We start from the raw sequence: 19,700 nt of genomic DNA on the forward strand, positions 1-19,700 counted from the left end.
TTTCAACAATACACAAATTAGCCCTTCATCTCACTGAAATGCAAGTCTTGATTCACCAGCCTGGCCACAGTGTGGGGGTTGTATCCCTGCTCTACATTTTTCATGTAGCGTCTTCCGCTAGAGCCGGCTGCCTCCTGTGTCTTCGTGATGCACAGGCAGCCACAGGCCTCACATCTGTGGCTTTGTTCTCTGTGTCAGGGCCTGGAAAGGTACATCTCCTTTGCTCTGTGGATGCTCTGTTCTTGCAAGCCTGCCGGGCACCTTCTGCAGCCTCCCGCTTCTGGGGGCATGCTGCCACAATCCCACACTCTGGGCTAAATGGCTTCCTCCAGGAGCTTCCCCACTTCTTCGTGCCCACTGCTAATCATCTGGCCACATGTTTGTGCAGAACAGATGCGCCCTGAAGAGAGAGGAAGGGAAAACCACGTAGAGAGGACTTGGCGTTCTGCTGAGCAAACCCTCCCAAAGCCACAAGCTTCTCCTGGGAAAGAGATGACGGGCGATTGCTATGTCACAATTCTAGCCACGCTCCTGTCTGCTCCAGCACTGACCTCTTGAGGCTTTCCCCTCATCTTTCATGCTGTTGGTAAAGCCACTAGAAACTGAGGCTAGGTTGGGAGCCTGACCGTCAGAATCTTCAGGAATGCAAGTTAGAAGCCCTCGCTCAGGCTAGCGCCGCCTGAGCCAGCCTTGCAGAACGTGAGGCCAAGAGCTTAGTGTGCTGGCACATAGACCCCACTGAGGTCCTCCCTGACCTCAGACCTGACCGCTCACTGTCCCTTCTAGGGACAGCTATCTCTTAAGAATTGATGTCTTGAAAACCTACGCCTAGGGCTACCTTTCTGAACAGGCCTAGAGATAGCAGTCTGGGAAGGCAGCTTGGCTCTCCAGTGAAGAAGCTGATTTCTTGGTGTCAATGCAGGAGGCCCAGAGAGCAGCAGACATGGGAAACACTGCCCTGAAGCACACGTCCTGTGGGCTTGTGAAGTGGGCTTGCCAAGCTTTCTGACAAACTGTTCCCACATGGCCCAGATAGCTTCCATCCCTCTACCAAAGCTCCTCCAAGACCCAAGAGCTTTTCCTGGGCAAGAGGAGAGCAGGGATGTCTTAGCTTCTCTCCTAAGCCGATACTGGAGTTTCCTCGGAAGCACTCACTGCACGGCACGGTTTCATGCTTAGCCTTTTGCCAGCTCCCCACAACAGCAATCCAATTTTGTAGGCAGAGTCTTGATTAGGTTTTGTTGCTGGTTGTTATTATAATGAAATGAATAAGGCAGGGTAACTGTATAAAGAGGAGACGTGTATTTCATTAACCGTTTGGGAGGCTGACTGTCCAAATACTGCGTAAAGGATTCAAAAGAAGCGGATCTCCCACCCGCTTGCTGCTTTCCCATAGAGCATTGCATACAAGAGCCATGGAACCTGTTTGTCTGGTCTCTGTCCCTCTTATAAAACTACCTAGACTTACTCAGAATGAATGAATATACAGACACACACACACACACAATTATCTGAACCTAAGTACCTCCCAAAGGCCTTACCTCTCATTCCGTTTTCACTTTGTTCATGCCATTAACTCGTGGCTTGGGGATTAAACTCCTGTGCGGCTTTGTGGGGATGAACTATACACGATCCATAGCACAGCTACATGATGCTCTCATGCCAGGGGGAAGGGATGAATTGTTGGGGATGAGAGTCTCTGTAGGCTAGACCCTGTATACCAGTCTGAGGTCTACTCCAGTGTTTTGTAAGCCAGGTTCCAGCCACTGTGATGTGGAACAGGGAGGGGGTATAAAGGTAGGGAGATATGTCACTTGGCCTGTTTATGAGCTATGTGACATTGGACTCCTGACCTGACCACTCAGTCTTAGGTCTTAGTTCACGTCTCTCTCTCTTTTTTTTAAAGATTTATTTATTTATTATGTACACCGTGTTCAGCTTCCATGTATGCCTGGAGGCCAGAAGAAGGCACCAGATCTCATTACAGATGGTTGTGAGCCACCATGCGGGTTGCTGGGAATTGAACTCAGGACCTCCGGAAGAGCAGTCAGTTAACCTCTGAGCCATCACTCCAGCCCTTAGTTCACTTGTCTTTGCAATGAGGATAGTAGCAACCACCTTGTGGGCTTAATGTGATCAGTGAATATATGTGAGCCAAATAGCTCAGAGAGGTTTGCAGTGTGAATAGGTTCTTGGTGATGGCAAAGAGTAGAAAAAGGTCAGCTCATGTGCCAGCCCTGAGGGCGTGGAGCAGTCCTCAGACCCAGGCAGCAGATCAGGGAGAAGCCAGAGAGGCGTGAGTGAGGGTACCTAGGGCCATGGGCATAGTTGCAGATTAGTTCCAGAATGGCAGGAGACTTGCAGCTGGGCCTGGTGGGTCACTGGGATCCAAGGCATTGAGAAAGGAAACCTATCTATTCTCTTCAAGCAAGGGAGAGTTCAGATGGAATTTAAAACAAGGAATTTAATTTGGGGTGATTTCTGGTAGGAGGGGAGGGTGGGGGCAAGGGAGAGGCCAGAGGTCTGAGGATCATATGGCTGTCATCGTGGTCCAGGCAAGAGACAGTAGCAGCCTGAACTGCTGTGATAACCGTGTACTAGGGAGTCCGGGTTTGCCTTGTGGCTTGTCTTTTCATCGTCTTCATCCACTCTTATGTCTGGGGAGTGTCTCCTCTGGCCAAGCCTGCATCAAGGTGTGGTGAAGTCATGGTGACCCTGCCAGTGGTTTCTGTGCACTCCGAGACTCTGCAAACCATTAGTCATGTCTATGCCCCGGGGTCTCTCCCAACATCTCTGTAAGGTCAGCAAGATAGGTCAAGACTCAAGTCAGTCTGAGGTCACAGGACAGTTGTCTCCATGTGTACAATTCAATCCCTAAGGAGCTAAGTATTCGAGAGGGCAAATCTCCTGCATCTCCAGACAGCTGTGTGCTGGTGCAGCTAGGACATGGGGCATGGGGAGAATTACAGATTGAGTTTCTGGGATGTTTTATGTAAAGAAGGTGATATTTTTAGGGCTTGGTAACACACACACACACCCCCACACACCACAGACACACATGCTGACACGCTCATTCACTCACTCTGCCCGCAGACATGCTCTCTCTCCGTCGGTTCTCATGGCTATTTCTGGCCCAGTGCTCTGGGTTTCTGCCTTGAGTCAGCAGTTCTGAGCTGCTTTGCCTGGTTTCTGCGGCACTGCTCACGGGAGGGGGCGGGGGAGGGGGGAGTGCAGTGTGCCGGGCTGTGTTGATTGCTGGTGGGGCTTGGAAAGGAATCTACCTCAGGGTGAACAGGCTGCCTCCTCTTTGCTCTCACTGGAGACTTGGGGCTTCTGGATTGGCTGGTTACTGTGTTCATCTGGAGGCCTTTCTATCCCGAGTGGCTTCCTTGCAGCCCCTAAGAGTTCCTGGAGCGGGGCAGGTGATCCTGCTCAGCCTGTTTTTCCAGTCTGGCTGGGGAAACCAGCCTTGCATCCATTCTAGCAGTGTCCTTTCTCATCTCTGCTTACACCCTAATGTTTTCCTTAAAAGGCCTTTTATTCCTAATACAAAGTAGTCTCGCAGACCAGGAGGCATCAGCGCCAGAGGAACTCAGAGGAGCCCCACACACAGCAGACATACTAAAACTCTCTTGAGAACCCAGACCTTCTTTCTTAGCGTGCCTATGAAACTTTCCGTTCTTTCTGTAGAAGGCTACCAAGGAGAAAGATGGCCAGCACTGGTTGCCTGTTTGATCCTAGACAGAAGCAATCACCTGGCCCAGGTGAGTCCATTGGCACAGAGAGAACCCTGACTTTATTTCTAACTAGGAGCCTGGACTTTGGAGGGTGGGGTTTTACTGAGCCAAATGCCCGTCTTGGGACACCGTGTTTGTCTGTCATTTGTGATCAGCTGGTAAAGTTGGTTCTAGGAAGGGTGTCTGGCAAAGCCCGAAGAAGATTGTTACCCGAGAGAAGCTGCTTAAGATGGATCCGCTGAAGGAATCCAGATTCTACCCTCAGGAGTTAGGGAAATGTCTGAAACTTTACTTTGAAAAAGGAAGTGAAAAGACCGACGGGGACTCAGTTTAACACACTCTAGAGCAGTGGTCCTCAGCCTTCCTTTGATACAGTTCCTCATTTGGTGGTGACCCCCAACATAACATTATTTTGTTCTTCACAACTGTAATTTTGCTACTGCTATGAGTTGTAATGTAAGCATCTGATATGCAGGATATATGATATACGACCCCTGTGGGGGTCATGGCCCACAGGTTGAGAACCACTACTGTGGCTTTTGATGACAGTGGATGGAGATTTGGACCGTGTTTTTCTGCTGGTGTCAGAGCTGCCTGTCCCTTACTTTATCCTGACTTTTGCTGTGCATGTAGGTGATTTTTTTTTACAATTTCCTGGAAGTCTTTGGTTCTTTCATGCGCCTGTCTTCTCTCTAAAGCTGCCTTTGGTCGTCACCCTAGCCAGGTTCCGCTCTTCACACAAGGCCTGCTTGTGCCAGTTGCTGTTTCTCAGGGACGTTGGTAAGCTTTGAATCTGTGGCCAGGCTTTCTTCTGTGTACTTCACAACATCCTGTCTCTTGGGCCAGCCTGTGGCTCTGCCTTGTAGTCGGTGGCATTGAACATCTCCCTGACAGTCAGCAAGAGGCTAATAGAAAGACTGAGTAGTTGAGAAGTGATCATGTTTATTAGGGGCTTTGCAGACAAAAATGTGGTCCTGGTGGTACCCTTTGCTTCCTTGTATGTAACCTTGTTGCCATGGAGACATGGTGGTGCAACTAGTCAACATCATACCCTGTTGCTATGGAGACATGACAGGTGGGGCTCTCAGTAGAGGATGGAGCAACCAGACCTACCTCCCTAGGAAACTTCCTAGTTTTCTGATGCTGGTTTCCAGGGGTCAGCTCAGTAGCTCCTGGTGTGCCTGCTGAATACCGGCTTGGTGGTAGACTATTGTAGAAGCCATTGTCCACCATATACATTCAGTCCCCTGTAGAGGACGTAGGAGAGAATATGTCAGTGATGTCATAACAAGACATGGAATGATTTTTTTTGTTACTATTTAAATTTTTTACATATTTATTGTGTATGTTGGTGTGTGTGGCATGCATGCATGCGCTGTGTATGTGTGTGTTCACGTGTGTGGGGGCACACGTGCACCCAGCCTTGGGGTGGGGCGGAGACTGATCTTGAGTGTCTTCCCCAGTTACTCTCCACCTGTTGTATTGAGACTGAGACTCCAGTGAGCCAAGAGCTCACCATTTTGGCTAGTTTGTTGGATGTTGCAGGTTGGGCTAAAAGAAACAGAACCTTGCCTAGCCTGTTCTGTAGCTGTGTTTCCATCCTTAGCATTCTCTCCTGGGCTGTTCTATGATCTGACCTACTTTCCTTTCCCACATGCTTGGGCAATTAGCAGCTCAGGGGTCCACAGCATGGCTGGTAAGGAATGCTGATAGGACAGATGTAGTCTTCCACTTAGGTTTATTTCTCAAAGTGTCAGAGGTACTTTAAACACTCTTTGAAAACAAGCAAACAAATAATGTTTGAGACAGGGCCTCCTATAGTCCAGACTGGCCTTGAACGTGATGTGCAGATGAAGCTTATGTTGAATTCCTAATCCTCACTCCTGTACCACACCTGAGTGCTGAGATGATAGGCACTGGATAGCCTGACTTAGCTGTCTTTTTTTTTTTTTAATTATTTATTTTGAGCATGTTGGTGCACATCTTTAATCACCACATTTGGGAGGCAGAGGCAGGTGGATCCCTGAGTTCTAGGTCAGCCTGATCTACAAAGCAAGTTCTAAGACAGCCAGGGCTACACAGAGAAACCCTATCTTGAAAAACAAATATATATATATATATATGTATGTATACATATACATACATATATGTGTGTGCGTATATAAAATTTATATACATATATAAACACACACATCTGTTATTTTATATGTATGTGTGTGAGTCTGCCTGAATCTATGTGTACCACATGTGTGCAGGAGCCCAAGGAAGCCAAGAGAGCACCAGATTCACTGGAACTGTAGTTATAATTGGTTGTGAGCTGCCATGAAGACGTTAGGAATTAAACCCCAGTCTTCTGCACAAGTAGAAGGACCACCAAGCCATGTCTCTAGCCCTAACGGGGCCCCAGACCCTTGCTGTGAAATGTGGAGCCTGGATCACATGGTTCATCTTGTGGTTACAGATCTTTGTCTGGCTTACTGACAATTAGTAACGTGAGAATGAGTTATCTGAATGACTATACATAGACCAGGCCTATAATATTATAGGGGTGTTAATATACAGTAGATTGCTAATTATTTTAGAGATGATAGAGGCATTTCCTGGTTTATCTGGCTTTCTAGACTCTCGTGGGACATCAGTAGGCTAGGTGGCAGTGGAACCTGCCCATGTGTGCTTGGCTTGCCTATGTGTGCTTGGCCTACCTTCAGGGCCTCGGTCGCTGCATGTGGATAAGGGTCAAAGCCCTGTGCAAGGGCTGTTTGAGGCCGGGTTTTATCAGTGTTTGAAAGTGATTGGCATAATTGATGTGTCCTAGAGAGGAGATGTTCTGCTGTTCTTCAGAGGGAGGCCAGGATGGAGACTGGACCGGTGTCAGGGTGGGAAGGATGGGAGGAACGGCCAGCATGTGAGTCAGGAAAACAGAGTGCTGAGTCACCTGTGCATTCTCTGGATAACTGAAGGTACAGGGAAGGACTAGGAACTCCACTGCAGCCTCAGCGTTGACCTGGGCCTGGCCAGGGCCTTGGAGCATGCTTGAATAAATGAGGGAACAAGTGACTGGGAGACTGTCTGTGGCGTTTTATTGCTTCTTGGTAAGCCCTGGTGAATTTCCTACCATGCAAATACATACGGATCTGTGATTTGACCTTGTGTGATTTGGGGAAGATGAGGGAGGTAGGAAGGGGAACCGGAGTAGAGTGCGGAGTCACAGCCATTGAGGGAACTGGACCTGGGTCCAGCCTGTGTCTACAGGCCTCTGGATGCCTGGCTGCTATAACAAAAGCAACATGGACTCAAGATCAAACAGCTAACATCTTTTTCTCATAGTCCAGGGGGCTGGGTGTCTCAGATCAGGGTGTGCACATGAGCAAACTCTTTGAGGCTTTGTATGGCTTACAAATAGCCTTCTTCTTGGCATATTTTTATGGGGGTGTAGGAAATTACATGACTCTTTCTTCTTTTTTTTATAATGATTTTTCCAGTTTATTTATTTATTATTTATTATGTATACAATATTCTGTCTACATGTATGCCTGCAGGCCAGAAGAGGGCACCAGACCGCATTACAGATGGTTGTAAGCCACCATGTGGTTACTGGGAATTGAACTCAGGACCTTTGGAAGAGCAGGCAATGCTCTTAACCGCTGAGCCATCTCTCTCCAGCCCCTCTTTCTTCTTATAAGGGCACTAATTCCTTTATGAGGGGACCCGTAATGATGTTATCTAACCCTATTCACCTGCCGTAGACCCTTCCTCTGAGTTCCAGTATAACAGGGCTTAGGGCTTCTGTGGGAATTTCAGGAGACACCTGGAGGCCATTGCACAACCTTTTCCCTCCCCATTTCTTCAGGTTTGCATTCCCTGTGGGCTAAATTTCCAAAGAATCAAGTTTAGTTCAAATGGCGGGCATGGTCAGCGTCAGAGATTAACTACGGGTCCGAGTGGCTCTTCAGTAGGGAAGCACACAGCACAAGTTTAGCTGTCAGTCACTTCCAAGGTGCCCAGTGCTCCCTGTTTCTACCATGGTTCGGGGGCATAGTTTTAATATCAGCGAAGTGATATTATCCACTATATAATATGTTACTATATTGTAGCTGTGGGGTTGTTAGGAGTCTAAGTAGAAGCACTTGACTGTAATGATGCCTTATTGTTATTCTACGCAGGCAAAGGAGGACCTGGTCCCAAGAGTCTATGGATTTTATTTAGCATAATTTCTCCCAAACCCTTCCAGAGTATGTTCATTTTTCTGTGTCAGTTAGTACTTGCGGGCTGCTTGCCTAGGCATTTGGCTCAAGGGTGGATAGCAGGATTTGAACTCTGGTTCATTTCAAAGCCTTTGGGACGTTCTGACAGCCCTGTGATTCCGCATGCCATGCACAAACCAGGTTCTGGTTGTGGCTCTGTCACCCCAGCCCTGGGAGTCCCAGTAAACCAGTCAGAGACAAGGCGTGGTGTAGGGTAGCGTTAATTAATGTGACTCTGTTGGGAAGAACAGATAAAAGGTTCAGTGACTCCAGGTCTGTCTTCCGTGCGCTGACAGAAGCTTTGATATTTTATAAGGAAAAAAATGGGGAGTGGGCAGAAGTGGGGGGCTGGGTTTGCCTCACTGAGAGAGCTTGCGATCCTGGCCAGGCCAAGAGACCATTATCTCAGTTCTGCTTTTGCCTGAGGGTCTGAAGAAGTTGCTGTAACTGGCATCCCTTGAGGGGGACTGTCTGGCTCCCACGAGGTGCTTCCCTGCCACTCTGAGGGGGACAGTCTAGGTCCCATGAAGTGATATCCTCCCCCTTTGAGAGGACAGTCTGAGTCCCATGAGGTGGTTCTCCCATTCCTGATGAACCTCACCACTAAGGACAGTCTCCTCCTTTAGAAGGGGATGTGTTCTGCATGCCACACCACTGCTTGGTGGCCCTTCCTGTTGGTCCTTTGTCGTTAAGGTGTTTACCAGTCAGTCAGCCCAGAATCCAAGGCCACTGTGGAAGAGGGATTCTAGAAGCAGAAAGTTAAAGAGGCAAAAATAAAGCCTTTGGGGGTCAAAATGCGGCTAGTGCGGGCTGAGCACGACCCATTTTACCACTGTGTAATCTAACTGAAGTCTGTCTGCCACACACTTCTCAGAAGACTCTGCATTAGCTTCACACTGTAAGGTTCTTTTGGCTCCTTAACTGCAGAAAGAACCAAAAAGATTTTTTTAAAAGTAAAGACCCCCTTCCCCCTCCCTATGAATATGATTGGATAAATAAGTTGCAGGATCCCTGTCACCAGATGACATCACCGTTGACAATGAGTGATGGCCTCCCTGGGAGGTGCTGAGAGTCACCTACCCCACAAGACTGGCATCATTGTTCGCTATTTTCATTTAAATACAGAAGGAAACCTCGGTGTTTCCTGGAGATTTCATGTCACTGATTCCTGGAAGCAGTTTTGATGGGAGGGTGTTTTGACACAGGGAAGAAATGTGAGCCAGGGAATTCTGCTGGCCTGGAGCTCCGGAGCTTGTAGCAAGTAGCAAATTCTGTACGTGCTGACCTGTGCCGACTTAGCCACACTTGAGGAAAACAGTGTATTGGAGGAAATCTTAAAATGTGTTGGGTAGCTTTATTTTGGTTTTATTGTATGGTTGATTGGTTTTACGTTCATCCCATTATTTTGGGCCGTAATGCATATATTTCTCAAGAACTAACTGCCTTGTAAGCAGAGGAATTGTGGGAAAAGACACATGAGTCTTTCCGCTTTCCCATAATTAGTTGTGTTTGAATTCAGTTGTTCAGGGCTCAGAATGCCAGCCCACCAAATGTGAGGCAGACAGGGGTGAAAGGGGGTCCTCAAACCACTTACAGGGAAAGAGAATGTTTTTCAAGTAGCCTCCAGTGAGAGAAGGTCCAGAGATGAATCAAACGTTCAGAGCTAGAGACCTGGCTGCTTCCCAACAGGCAAATGGGGTCTGGCACTGGGTGTCGCCAGCACCTAAGCCAGCCTGTGTTTCCTGTCAGTGGTGAACCTTTATATGTCCCTCACAGCCACCTTTTGCCTGTATATTCTTGTTATACGGAGGTCCTGACTCAGGAGCACAGCCTCCATGGCATAGGGCTTGTCTTTGTAGAAAATTCTTCTGGTGGCCAAAGACCAGACAGCAGACCCAGTCCCTGAAGGTGGCCATATATGCCTCTTTCTCTCCAATTTGCCTCAACCTCCGCAGACTTTGGTCAAACTAAGAAAGTGTACCTGGAGGAAGGCCTGGTCTTAGTGAGCTGGGAGCCAGAGAGCCATGCCAGGTCGCTGCCCTGGGACAGACTTTGGTTCTTCCCCAGCTGTGCTATCTGAAGAAAGTTCTTTCAGGTGTGCAGTCCTGTTTCCAGTGCAGCCTGTTTTCCTGGTTCCTGAAGCCCTCCTCCAGTCTGGGGGTGGGAGCCGGAGCGAGAAGGGACCTGTCCCCAACTCTGTCTATCGCTAGACGAGGGCCTCAAGTTGCCTGTGAGCGGTGCATTTACATCTCAAAAGACACCCTACACTAGCCGGCGTTCTGGGCCGGTCTTGGAGGCTGCCGCTCGGTGTGTGAGTAGAGGGAGGGTCTTCGCCTCCTCCCGGCATTTTCCGGAGCCAATGTTGGAGCTTTGTGAAGAAGCAGGCGTCTGGCCACTTGGTGGTGGTGACATCATCAAGTCCCAACACATAGGCTGAGCAGGGTCTTTAAGAGGGGAAGATCCTTTCCGATCACGCCAGTGCTTGGGCTCACACTGCCTCCTCTCAGGCAGTTCCACGCACACCGGCCACGCTCACGCGCACACCTAGGCGCGTGCCCGCCAGCTGCACTTGCGCGTGCACACTTCCTCGGTGCTCGCCCCCTGGGCCGGCTCCGGCCTCGAGCCGCAGCTCCCAGTCGCCGCCACCACCACGGATGCCAGCAGCTGCTCCCATCTGCAGTGCAGCAGCCCCGGCCGCCCGCCGGCCCGCCCCGGGCTGGAGGAACCGCACCAGGACGCTGGCCCTGCCCGCGGCTAGCCTGCACGCCAGGGCTCAGCGAGGATGGGAGGGTCGCAGTCCCTGCAGCCAGCCCCAGCCAGTGACCTGAACCTGGAGGTTTCTGAGGCCATGTAAGTACAGTGCTCTGCTGCCTGGAGCCCCCGGAGGGGAGGAGAGGCTGCCCTGCTTTGTTAATGCTTCTCTCCCCCATGCGGTGCAGCGTGAAGCCTAGGCTGGCCTGGGTAGCCTTACAAAGCTTTACCTGGTGGTTGCTGTTTGTAGTGTTCTGTGTCCTAGCTGGACTGAGTATCTTGCAGCCCCAGGAAGCAGAAATAGCCGTCTGGAATTCGGTTTTGGTTGTTCAGCAGCAGGGTACATGGTGGGGGCTTCTGTGCTATTGGCATCTTTTTCTCTGCACTCACTTCCCCTGGTATTTCCTGCTAGGGAACGGGAGGCATCAAGGAAAGAGGGCCTCCTCCTAGGAGAAATATTGTGCATGCCGGCATCTTTCTACCCTGGGAACAGGTCTGGGTTAGCTATTGGCGTGGAGCTTAGAGTGCATGCACAGCCGGTCTAGTCCAGGCATCACCCTGTACTCCTGCTAACACTGAGGACAAGGCCGCTTGCTATTATTAGTATAGACAGCCAAACAGCCTTGTCATTGGTGGAGGCAATGCCTGACTATGCATCGATCCAGGAATCCGATCTTTTCTCTAAGCCACAGTGCTAATGTGATCACAAGTGGCCTTTATGCCGATGTGCGTCTATTACAGTTGCCGTTTCTGTTAACCCAGGCTCTTTTGGAGGTCGGCCTGCCAGGTCCCAATTCGACAAGTAAGGCTGCTGTCCAAAGTGGGCCTGCCAGTTCACTCCAAGATCTGCGCCTCTTTTCCAAAGAGGAGACTATTTCTAGAGGCTTGAGGGGTGGGGGTGGCAGAGTGCTGTGGGTTCTTATAGTTGATATGTAGATTGAAAGATAGCAGGGACTGGTATGCTTTGTGGAGTAGGGTTTGGGCCCCATCATGGGTGAGTGGGGGGATTCCACCCTTCACTGGTCTTCAGTGAGAAGCTGGACCCATGTGGTGATGTCATGCGGGGATAAACCGCGTGGTTTTCCAGGCCCTGGCTTTTGAGCAGCTAGTCACTTCGAGGAGGAGCAGGTGTGGAAGCATCGTTTGTCTTTATCTGTAACTCGAGAATGCAGAACCTTACAGTGGAGGTGTGCTGGGCTTGGGAGTTTTATGATGCGAACCCGCTCCCTGCTGTCCTGTCCATTCAGGGGCGGTATTGTTAGGTGCCTGGTGGGACTCAAGAAGGGCCCAGTGCAGCCTCAGTTTTCGAAGTCCCTGAACTGGAAATTGGCGAAGGACACCAGCTCTGTCGCTGGCACAGCTGACACCCACCAGAGCACTGGAGGGACCAAAAAGGATAATGCGACTCCAGATTGAGTGCTCTTCAGCCATTAAGTCCCCTGATCGCTACTGTCCCTACCTTCTTTCCTGGTTGAGTTACTGCCTTGTGTTCTGGAATGCTGAGGGCCGAGTCTGGAGAGTCTCTGTTAGGTAGATGTAGTCCTTTTAGACAACAGGCTTTAAGAGTTTGTCCCAAGGGGACAGTGACAGTGGAATAAAACTTGAGGCCCAGTGGCCACTTTCAGAGGGAAGCTACTCCTCCAATGTTTCCATGGTCCACTCAGTCTTGTTTTTACCACGGGAGACTTCGGAAATGTCTTTGGGTACAGTTAAGATGTTTTATTTGCTCATTCACAAAAATCCCACCCTCCGTTCCCCAGCATAAGCGTAATGGAGAACCGGAGGGAAGAAAATAGTCTGGGGGAGGTTGTTCCTCTGCAACCCATCTCTGAGTAATGGACAGATGTGCTCTGTCCAACCAGAAAGAAAGAAAGGAAAGAAAGAACGAAAACTATGTTAAGAAATCAGCCCTTCCTTGTACAGTCATGGCCTTTTCGTAGTACTTAGTGTGTGTGTGAGAACACATGCCCACGAATAATACAGAAGTGGCAGAGACGGGCCTCCACTGTGAGAGGATGGGTCGGGTGTGCAGGGTGTGCAGGCCACGCTCACCCGCTGCCAGTCGCAGGCCATGGCTGCAGGAGTCTAGAGCCAACATTCCTACTTAGGTGAGAGCTGGGTTCACAGGGGACCGCACATAAAGGTGAAAGAGAGAGAACTGGGATGTGACCCAAGGACTTTCTCTCTTAGATTCGAGTGTGGGTGCCTGTAGGTGGTGTTCCTAGTCCCAGTCGACAGGTTTGTCTGTCTCAGAGAGCAGTGGGGCCAGGGTGGGGGAGGGAAACTGGGGAACCCGAAGGCATGTGGGATGAAGGGAGTAAAGCAGAGAGCTAAGGTTTAAGGTAACCCATGCAGTCCCACAGTGGGACACACGCCAGAGCAGTGGCCCCTGGCGGAGGTGCAGGATCTCAGGCTCCACCCAGATCCCAATCTCCTTTTTAACCAGTGCTTATTGAAGATTCCTGCGAGGTTTGGGGTAGAGTTTGAGAAGCCCTGAGCCGCTCATATCTCCTCTGTCCAGGTCTTTGTGAAACCCGTGGCTTCTGCTTTAGATGCTCCTCTCTGTCTGGGAAGGAGTCAGGGCAGCAATAACCACTTCCAAATGGGAAATGGGTCATGAGGAGGGGGAGACTCCCACCCCGAAGTACTTATTCCTCATCAAAGATGAATGAGGCCTGTTGATGAGCCCCATATTCCTCCTCCTCTCTAAGGGGAACCCCTGGGGATGTAGCTTCCTCTAAGTGAAGCAGCACCAGGCACTTTGTCATCAGTTCCAGGGACTTCCCCAGCTTAGCCCCCTCCCCCCCATCAACTGAGGCACCAGTGCAACCTGAGACAGTGGGCAGGGTTCTCTTACAGGGCCGGCTGTTGGCGGACTCTAGAAAACAGGCAAACAGGCCGCAAACGTGGGAAACCATGGGACTCTAGTCCCCCAGGAGCCACAGAAGCAAGAAGGAGGGAGGCTGTTACAAAAATTGGCAGAGGAAGGGGTACAGAGGGACAAAGAGAAAGCAGAGGTTTAGGGGCTGTCAAAATGCGCCCCACCAAGCCTCTGCAGACTTGTTGGATCCCTAGAGTCTACATGTTGAAGTAGATTTTACTTTGGATATTATTACTGGGCGCACTAGGAGTCGTTCCCTGCCCCCCTCCCCCCAGTTCCCACACATTGAATAAGCTGCAAGTTATCTGTTGAGTGGGGTGTAAGCTTAAGTCCCAAAGGCTCCTTGTGGGTGTCATCTCTTCTGGCATCATTCCTAGATAGCTGCACCCTGGCTCTATGGCCTCGTGCCCACATCCACAGGATTCTGGCCCTCCCCCATCTTGGAGGCTTGCTCCTTGGGGGCCCTAAAGGCAGTAACATTCCAAAGCCTTCCTAGTAACTCCTGAGCTTGCAAGGGGTCATGCCAGCCCATTCTGCTGGGGTCTTGGGTTGGGGTACCATGTTGCTCATAGCCTGGGGTTTCAGGTATTGATCCAGTATGAACAACTCGGCAGGCGAGCTTTACATCAAAGTCAGGAGATTATGGGTCAGTGCCTCTCCAAGCTCTGTGTTTCTTTCTACTATCTTACAGTCTGTTTCTGTGACTATATTGTTGGTTGCCTAGGAAACTACATTAGCCTGAAATATGATTGGCTCCTCTTGTCAGATGGATTACTGGAGCCGGGGCAGCACTGCAGGTCAGCAAAGGGTGTGGATCAATTCCGTCCTTGCCCCTAAAGCTTCACGGGGTGGACTTGGCATTGAGAACCGTTGTCCCTTGAAAACCAATTGTTCATAGGCTCCTGCTTTTGTTTCAGAAAGGGGAGACCCACTGAACACAAAGCACCGACTAAGTCAGGCCTGCTCACACACGCCCATCCTGAGTCGATTGCGCTTGCTCAGATGACTTCGCTCTGTTTATATTTGTGAATTCTCTTAGCGGTTGCGTCTGCAGGGCAGGTGGGTGCAGTTTGTTGGTGCCAGACGTGGGAACAGAGCTGGATGAGGCAGACTCCATGCCAGGAGGGAAGAGCTCTTTACTTAGCTTCGCTGAGGAGACCCAGATTCAACAGAAACTTTAGTGCACTCTCTGTCTGGCCTTTTTAAAGACAGTGTCTTGTGTATTCCAGACTGGCTTCCAATTTGCTACATAGCTGAGGATGACCTTGAATTTTTGATCTTCCTGGCTCTATTCAGAGTGCTGGGATCACAGGTGTGCACCACCCTGTTTATGGAGTGCTGGGTGTTTGGTCCTTCTGCCTGTTAGGCAAGCGCTCTCCGAACTGAGCTGCATCGCCAATCTCTGCAGGGCTGTTTTGTTTGTTATATAAATATATTAACCTTGTAGGCAAATTTTCTGTATAAGGAAACTGAATCCTCTGAGTGGTTAAATCACAAGGTTAGAAACTGTTAGGGGTCAGATAGTAAACAGCTCTGCTCCTACAGGGCAAAAGCTGCCATAGATGATATGTAACTTACTGTTCCAATAAAACTTTACTCATAACAAGCAGGCAATGGGTTATAGTTTGCTAATGTCTCATTGTAAAGATGATTGACCTGAGTTTCTTGCCTTGCCCAGGATCTTTGAGCCCTCGGTCCAGGATGTGCTGATGGCTCCCTCATGCACACCCTTCCCCCTGGGCACCATTCTTGTCCAGCTTCACGTCCTCTCTTGGGTTCCTCATGGAGAGCTCGGGCTTACTGGGTCCAAGAACTTTGACTTCTTTCTCCTCTCAAGAGCAAGACAGGGCTGGGTGCCTGCTGCTCAGAGATTGGGAACCTGCCTAGCCTGAGCACCTCCTAATGTACATAGAAAGTACTGGAGAGGGTCCTGTGGGGAAGAACTCGTAGAGATCCTGGTCTTCGCACAGATTGGGTCGGTTGGGGCCTTAGGGAGATGACAAGGACCTGGTGGGGGTGGGGGGCTTGCGGCTCACTCCTGCAGTCCTGAGGCACATCAAGAAGTTCTGCCGCTTGTGAGGCAGGCAGGGAGCCCACACCTACCCTGAGTTAGGCTTGGGTCTCCCAGGCTCCAAGGCCATGAGAAATAGCTTCAGTATTTTTACCGCTCATCTTGTGGTGTTTTGTTTTAGCAACAAAGACAGACATCCTGGGGTGAACGTCCACACCCACCATCGTGCGCCAGTACTGTCCCCCTTGGCGCTTCTTGTCACCAGGACTCACAGAGAACTAAGGGTTTGGGGGCATCTCCAAGGCAGGGAAGATTCCTTATTCACTATCCAGGGCATCTGGGTGCCCTTCCTCCCTGCGTCTGGAGCTCCCAGGTGGTTTTGGAGGATCATGCCCAATCTTGGCCACTATATGCCTTTTAACCCCACAGATCAGACAGACTCTTTGTGAGGTATCTTTCCTGTGTGTGCCAGAGCAGATCCCAGTCACTTTGGCCAGGCCTCATTGGCTCCTCACTCTCTGGGCCACCATTATAAACTGTAGAAGGTTGTGTGCTCAAACACAGCTGCCCTGTCTAGCTGCATCTCCTGTGGCAGGTACCTTCCTCTCTGTCCCGCCTCATCTCCCCTCCCCAGCTTCTCCTAGATGGAGCCTGCTTTCTTTTCCCTATAATTCTGAAGTCCTGCTTGCCAACTTGTATAGCTAACTTCATGTATATTTGGCAATCCAGGTCACTCTGGTCTTTTGGTTTTTATTCTCTCTCTGTGGGTGTGTAAAAGTGAGTGAAGGTCAGAGGCCAGCTTGTGGGAGTTGGTTCTCTTCTTTCACCCCATGGGGCCTAAGGATCAAGTTTAAAGTCATCAGGCTTTGGTGGCTAGCATCTTTACTCTGTTTCCAGGCTACAGTAAGTGGGATGCAAAGCAGCAACATGATGAGACAATTTCTTCTTGAGCCGGGGTGAGCTGTACACATGCCATAGGCCCTTGAGTCCCCCTAGAACCCTAGCCCAGCCTGCTCCAGCAAGCCCTCTGTTAGGAGGCATCTTCTGCCACCAACCACTGTCCATCTTGAAATGCAGTTCCTACCTCATTAGCTAGGGAGATGTTGAGGGATTCAGGAATGCCACACAGTCGTAAAAAGCACAGGCAGCTCTCAAATCTATGCCCACCCCCCAAATCTCCCATGAGAAGAATGTGGAACTCCAAATGAACAGGGCTACTCAGTGACACTCTGCAAGACAAGGAACACATTTAGACTCTTCCTCTCCTACCTGATTTTTTCTTTCTTTTTGACTTGAACATAAATAAACCTAGATCTGGCCCTGTGCCTCACATTGCCTTGACTCGGTCCCCTGCCACGCCTCATCCCAACCCAACGCACACATCTTGCGTTCCCATTGCTTGAGCAAAGCTCAGTGCTGACTGACTTCCCTGGCCCCACAGGTCCCTTCAAGGTCCTGTCCTTACTCCTTCTTGCTGCCTCCCCCTGGCCAGCAGGGTTTGTGGAAGCATCACTTCTTCCACACAGCCCTCCTAGCCTGCTCTAATCTGCTCTCACTGATTGAAGACTCCATGGTCTTCGCTCTTGGCTGCTGCCCTCATCTGGCCACCCAGGGCTTCCTCTCTCACGGGACTGCTCCATGTCATCGTCCCACATTTCTGGCCAGTAGCAATGCTACATCTGAGGGTAGCAGATTTCTCACACTTCTGACACATGGGCAACTTTAACCACCTCCAGGAAAGCCTGGGTGAGCCCAGACAGCCCCATGGTCTTTCCACTCCTCACCCCCACCCCACTATGGGAGGGGACCGCCAATGGTGTCTTCTCCCAGTCCATCAGCAAGTCTGTGCTGCTTTCTTTCAACTGTATTAAAAAGTCACCATCTCCCAGAATCCCACTCAGATAAAAATGCTGCCTTCCTTCTAGACTGGAAGATGTAAACAATGCAACACACGAGTGTGCCCGAGGATGTTTAACTGTTTTATATATTTGTATGAATTTGGCAATCCCATTAATGAATTTGCATAAGCCCATTCGTGCACTAGACTTGTGTGGCTATGTATGAGGAAACAGTTAACCTGCAAGGGGCCGCTTTTGAGTTCTCAATGTAATACTGTAGCTTTGGGCCTGACTTTAAAAATACTCCGCGTTCTCTGCAAATTAATGTTAAGTAACAGGGGGAAACAGGGCTCAGAAACATGATTGCCAAGGGCTAAGAGAGAAAGGGGACAGGAGATATTGAAAGAAGGACCTAGACCTTCAGTTAGACTGGGTGATTATGTTGAGGACATCTGTTTGGCTTGGTGACTATAGACTCTTGAAGATTATTAAGAGTAAGGGCTGGAGGTGGCTCAGCAGTTAAGGGCACTTGTTGCTCTTGCAGAGGACCAGGGTTTGGTTCCCATCACCTGCACAGCGGCTCACAATCATCTGTAATTCCAGTTATAGATGATACAGCTGCAGATATTGATAGATATCATTTTTAAATAAATATTTATTTTATGTACATGAGTGACCTGTCTTTACACACACACCAGAAGAGGGAATCAGATCCTGTTACAGATGGTTGTGAGCCTCCATGCGGTTGCTGGGAATTGAACTCAGCACCCCTGGAAGAGCAGCCAGTGCTTTTAACCACTGAGCCATTTCTCCAGCCCGATAGATATTATTTTAACTGCTCCCAAAGAATATAATAAAAACCAACTGTGGGGCAAGATTTCCTGAATAATTTTGTCTGCTTGGTCCCCAGGTAGGAAAATCTGCCTGGAGCTAGTGTCCGCTGAGGGACTTGTCAAAGCACCGCAGTGCCCCTGACAGTAGACAGGCTGGGTAGCGTTCTCTGGGTGTGCTCTCCCCTCCTTGTCTTGGGAGCAGTGGATCAGTCTGTCTGAACACCCTGGGCTCCGTACCGCCTACCATGCTGACCCAGGGGGAACATGCAGGTCACAGATATGAACCAGAGTGGCAACTTGTTGGAGAAACAGAGAGAAAACTCAGAACTTCCAGTCAGAAGGAAAGGATACCTGTGCTACCCACTGTCACACAAACATGGTGACGATAACCACACGGCCCCACACTGGGAATGGGGCCAGAGAAAACTCACTGGCTACAGCCACCACCTGGCCACGGCCTTCTGTCCTGTCAGCGGAAGCAGGCAGCTGGCAGCACAGGGCCTTGGAGTTTGGGGGCAGCTCCAGACGGTGCAGCCAGCTGCAGAAAGAACGCTTTGGAAGTAGTCAGCAAGCACCACTCAGACACATTCATCCCTCTCTTCTTCTGTCTTTCCCTTCCTCCCTCCCTTCCTGACTTTCTTTTCCTTTTTTCCTTGCATGTCTGGACAGGAGAGACCTGGGAAACTCTTACATCTAGCCATTGTACAGCACACTGTCATCTCTCAGCAGCTGAGCACTGAGGTGCCACCTTCCATGGAACACCCCTTCCTTTCTTACCCGTAGATGGCCCTTCTGGCCTCAGAACCAGGGACTCAAAGGCTCTGGGAAACTCCTAGAAGCTCCCAGCCTCCAAGCTCTTCCTTACCTCTCCCTGCCTCTTGCTGGCTTCTCTGCAGCTTTGCTCTGGTACCTGAAGATGCTCACTCTGGCAGTTGTCCCAGGCTTCCTGTTGTCCTCCACTTAGGGCAGGAGACAGGTGCTGGGATGTTCGCTGGCATTTGTGGACCAAGCAGAGGCCCAAGACTTGATGCCTGCCCTCCCTAGGGTGTTCCCATCTCCTACCTGGGTTCCAGGTCTTGGTGGAGCAGACAGCTCTGAAGTTGAAGCTCAGAATTCCTGCAGCAGCTAGAAGCCTGTTAAGAGGGGTCAGGGGTCACAGAGAGGGAGAGGTGACTCAGAGGAGTCAGGAAAGTCAGCTCTGGAACACAAAGGCCACCGCTAAACACACACACACACACACACACACACACACACACACACACACACACACACACGGCTGGAGTGTTTGGGGTTTCTCTGTGGGAGATCCAGTTTTCTAAAGCCACTGTGACATTTAATCTGGTGGAGCCCCACCCACCAATCACAGAAGACCTAATTCTTTTTGCTTTTTTTCTTTAAGCCCCTT

At 50.1% G+C, this 19,700-nt stretch overlaps 1 protein-coding gene across 27 annotated transcripts in view; it reads left to right on the top strand.

Annotated features, from left to right (window-relative positions):
- Positions 1-19,700, top strand: part of Tacc2 (transforming acidic coiled-coil containing protein 2) — a 208,903-nt gene that overhangs the window by 129,493 nt on the left and 59,710 nt on the right. For 2 of the 27 annotated variants that reach the window (XM_075972508.1, XM_075972512.1), the window contains exon 1: positions 10,475-10,831. The exons of 22 other annotated variants lie outside the window; for them this stretch is intronic. In XM_075972508.1, the coding sequence (XP_075828623.1) occupies positions 10,764-10,831 (68 nt within the window). In that variant the 5' untranslated portion in view covers positions 10,475-10,763. Of the gene's footprint in view, positions 1-10,460; positions 10,832-19,700 lie in introns of those variants that run through there. 3 more of the 27 variants (XM_075972511.1, XM_075972510.1, XM_075972509.1) reach the window with 3 other exon arrangements.

This window comes from Microtus pennsylvanicus, chromosome 5 (genome assembly GCF_037038515.1).
Source record: "Microtus pennsylvanicus isolate mMicPen1 chromosome 5, mMicPen1.hap1, whole genome shotgun sequence".
Lineage (NCBI taxonomy): Eukaryota > Metazoa > Chordata > Mammalia > Rodentia > Cricetidae > Microtus > Microtus pennsylvanicus.